The sequence below is a fragment of the Myotis lucifugus genome, unplaced genomic scaffold (genome assembly GCF_000147115.1).
Source record: "Myotis lucifugus unplaced genomic scaffold, Myoluc2.0 scaffold_42, whole genome shotgun sequence".
NCBI lineage: Eukaryota > Metazoa > Chordata > Mammalia > Chiroptera > Vespertilionidae > Myotis > Myotis lucifugus.
The window spans coordinates 4,207,954-4,211,288 of record NW_005871090.1 but is presented as its reverse complement, the minus strand read 5'-3'; the positions used below and the strand labels follow the sequence as shown (position 1 = coordinate 4,211,288).

The following is a 3,335-nucleotide window of genomic DNA, read 5'->3' as shown; positions in this document are numbered from 1 at the left end:
TAACAGTGCCTAAGGGCTGAAATGACAAAGGAAAGTCCAATCACAAACAGCACTATTTATCACTGTGCAGACACTTTAACGTGTGATTTTTACCTCCTTAATTATCCTAAGGGGGTGATGGGGGTCCTGCCCAGATCCTGGAGGTAAAAAAGAAACAAGATTAGAGTTCTGATGCTTTAAACAAGTGAGGAAGGATCCAATAAAAATACACACTCTTCTGAAGTGAAAAACTACCTAATAGCTCTGGAGAGTACATCAATCTCTGTTCTCTTCATGACAAAGTGACAGTGTGACAAATAATTTTGGCTTAAGTATCTTAAAATAGTCATTATAAAAAGTCTGTTTTTATTCTAAATGAGCCAGAACACCACAGAATCTACCAACTTGCCCTTCCCTCATTTCCATTGCTATGGTCCTCTTATAGAAACAACAGGTCAGGAGAAAGGTACAAAATGTCAGCATGTGTAATATTTTTTCATCAAGTCAGCAATTTTTATGTGAATATATTTGTATATTTTTTTGGAGAAATATCTTCTTGCTTTCAGGCTGAATCTGCAAATAAGGCACTCAAATCACTAGAAAAGAGAAACCATGTGAAACTGAAAAGGTTACTAAAGATAGTGTTAGGTTATTCTAATTATTTGAAAAGTCTGTTAGTAAATAGCTAGTATATTGCTTCTTGCTTCAAAATGTAATAATTTTGGATCTGAAAGTTACCCATCTTGGATGAAAATTCTGGACCACATTAACATTGAATAGAATATTTATTGTGACTTTTTCCCCTGTGATATAAGATTGTTTATTTTTCCGAGTTCTCCAAATGACACAGTTGCAGAACCTCTTTCAGCTGGTCTTGCCTGAAATTAATGAGAAAGATTAAAGACATCAGAAATAGATAAATATGTAGTCCTAATGAACCCCTGCATGCTGTCTTGTATTGAAAAACACGCCCCACCCTAAGTAAATAAACAATAAACAGCAAATGGAAACATAAGCCCACTAAGAAAACTGATTGGTCTTACTGTTACCTGTGAATCATGGTATTTCCATCCTATCATATAATAGATCTGATATGTGGCAGGCACTGAACCATCCTCATTTCTGTACATTTCTATAAAGACAAACAATGGTTAAAGTCTGAAAAATGCCAGTAGGAAAAATAATCTGCTCAACAAAAGTCATATCCTCCAAAGAGAATGGATATTAGGAACTTGTGGGATTCTGAAAATGCCTCCCATGAAAAACCCTCGACACCTGAGAAGCTGACAGTAGGGAAGGAGTAAGGGCTGTTTGGAAAGGGATATGGAGACACGGGATCTGAGTTTGGAAGGGAGGACAAGAAATCTGATGGTGCCCGGCTGGGGTGGTTCAGTGGTTGAGGATTGACCTATGGACCAGAAAGTCACTTTTGATTCCTGGTCAGGTCACATGCCTGAGTTGTGGGCTTGCTCCCCAGTGTAGGGTGTGCAAGAGGCAGCCAATCAATGATTCTCTCTCATCATTGATGTTTCTGTTTCTCTCTCCTTCTCCCTTCCTCTCTGAAATCAATAAAACATATTAAAAGAAAAAAAAATCTGATGATGCCTTAAGAGGAAAGGAAAAAGCACTGGCAACGTTAAGGGATAAACATGACAGGACACATTTCTCAGTGAGTCCCAGGTGGCGGAAGGGCCGGCTCCCTTACCTTGGTACACTGCCGCAGCCGCCAGCATCGTGTCTCGGTGCAGGAGAGCTTTTCTATTCCAGGCACAGTTACTCTCACCCATTCCTAAAAATACACTACAGGCAGTTGGAGATAATACAGCAAAAACCCTGAGCAGCTCAATAAATACCACAGATTTACTCTTATCTCCTAAATAGTATACCATGCTCTAATAGTCATGCAAAACATCCTAAGTAATCTCATTTTGCTTTCAGAATGCAGCAAGGCTTCTTAGTGACTCTAAGGCAAAACTACCTGGAGCGTCTGGATATCAAGACAGTGAAGAAGTCAAATTTCAGGAGGCTAGCCCCATAGCACACTTTACTTGCCAGAAATGGTCTAAACTGAGCCAGTAGGGCCCGGCCGGGGGGCTCAGTCGGAGTGTCGTTCCATACACCAAAAGGTTTCGGGTTGTGGGTTCAATCCCTGGTCCAGGCATGTATGGGAGGCAAGCAATCGATTTTTTTCTCTCTCTCTCTTAACCCTCCTCTCTCTAAAATCAATGAACATATCTTAGGGTGAGGATTAAATAAATAAATAAATAAATAAACAAACAAACAAACAAATAAAGTGAGCCAGTGGGCAAAAAGGAAAGTGAGTGGCCCTCCCATTGAGTCATCAGGAGCTGCCAAGTGCCTTTCAAAGAATGCCATATTTTATGCCCCTTTTAGCTGCTGTTCAAAGGAGGACAGGACACTGTTACAATGCCTCACCCCTTCTAAGCCATAAATGAAACCGGGAAAAGGGCTCCGAGACTTGTTAGATAATACCAAAGCTAATGTGTTGTCAGGTCTTACAATACTTTACTAGTCCCAGATTAGGAAAAAAATTAGGTACATTCTTTTCAGGGGCACTTTCCTTAATGTTTTAAAATTCATTTTTAGATTTCTTTCTTTCAAGTTGATAGCTAAAAGCTACATTTGATTTTTCCTAATGCATATACTTAAATAAAATTACTTTGTAAGGCTACATTTTAAACTAGTCCTCAATATTAAAAGGATTTCAAAAGCAAAATCCTTTATATTTATTGTCTATCTACATGACTAGAAATCAGTTTCTTGGTTTTGTTTTTCTACTTTCACAAAAGAAACCAATAAACTTTTCAACATCAATGTTCTTTATTAGTTTAAAAATAATATTCCAAGTTTGCATGCCTTTATTGAAAACAATCAACAAATTTGCTGTTCTAAGTAAACCTTTTTCTTCTCTCCAATCCTAAAAGGCTCCTATTATTCCCTAAAATAATGAATCTCTAGTACTAAAAGCAATGCCCCGCATCCTGTGAGTATAACAGCCCAATTCATGAAGAACAACAGATAAACCCAGGAAGAAAAAGGTGGATTAATCACTAGGAAGAAAAAGGTGGATCTCAGTCTTGCGGTCATGAAGCAGCTAGATGATCTCAGAGCAATGGCTCTGGGTCAGACTAGAGCAGTGGTTCTCAACCTTGGCTGCACATTAGAATCACCTGGGAATCTTTTTAAAATGCTGATTTCTGGGTCTCATCCTCCGGAAATCCTGTTTCTTTGTTATGGGGTGAGGTCACAACATTAGTAACAAAGAAACAGAATTTCCAGAGGATGAGGCCCAGAAATCAGGATTTTAAAAAGATTCCCAGGTGATTCTAATGTGC

General features: G+C 38.7%; 1 protein-coding gene across 13 annotated transcripts in view; it reads right to left on the bottom strand.

The window, feature by feature from the left end:
- Positions 1 to 745: 745 nt before the first annotated feature.
- Positions 746 to 3,335, bottom strand: part of NDUFAF5 (NADH:ubiquinone oxidoreductase complex assembly factor 5) — a 31,424-nt gene continuing 28,834 nt past the window's right edge. For 10 of the 13 annotated variants that reach the window (XR_002829045.1, XM_023753196.1, XM_006087964.3 and 7 more), the window contains 3 exons: positions 1,685 to 1,768; positions 1,029 to 1,111; positions 746 to 857 (listed from right to left, as the gene is read on the bottom strand). Coding sequence is in view for 11 of the 13 variants with exons in the window: in XM_023753196.1 (XP_023608964.1) it covers positions 765 to 857; positions 1,029 to 1,111; positions 1,685 to 1,768 (260 nt within the window). In the remaining 2 variants the exon portion in view is untranslated. Of the gene's footprint in view, positions 858 to 1,028; positions 1,112 to 1,684; positions 1,780 to 3,335 lie in introns of those variants that run through there. The other 3 variants (XM_023753197.1, XR_002829046.1, XM_023753198.1) reach the window with 3 other exon arrangements.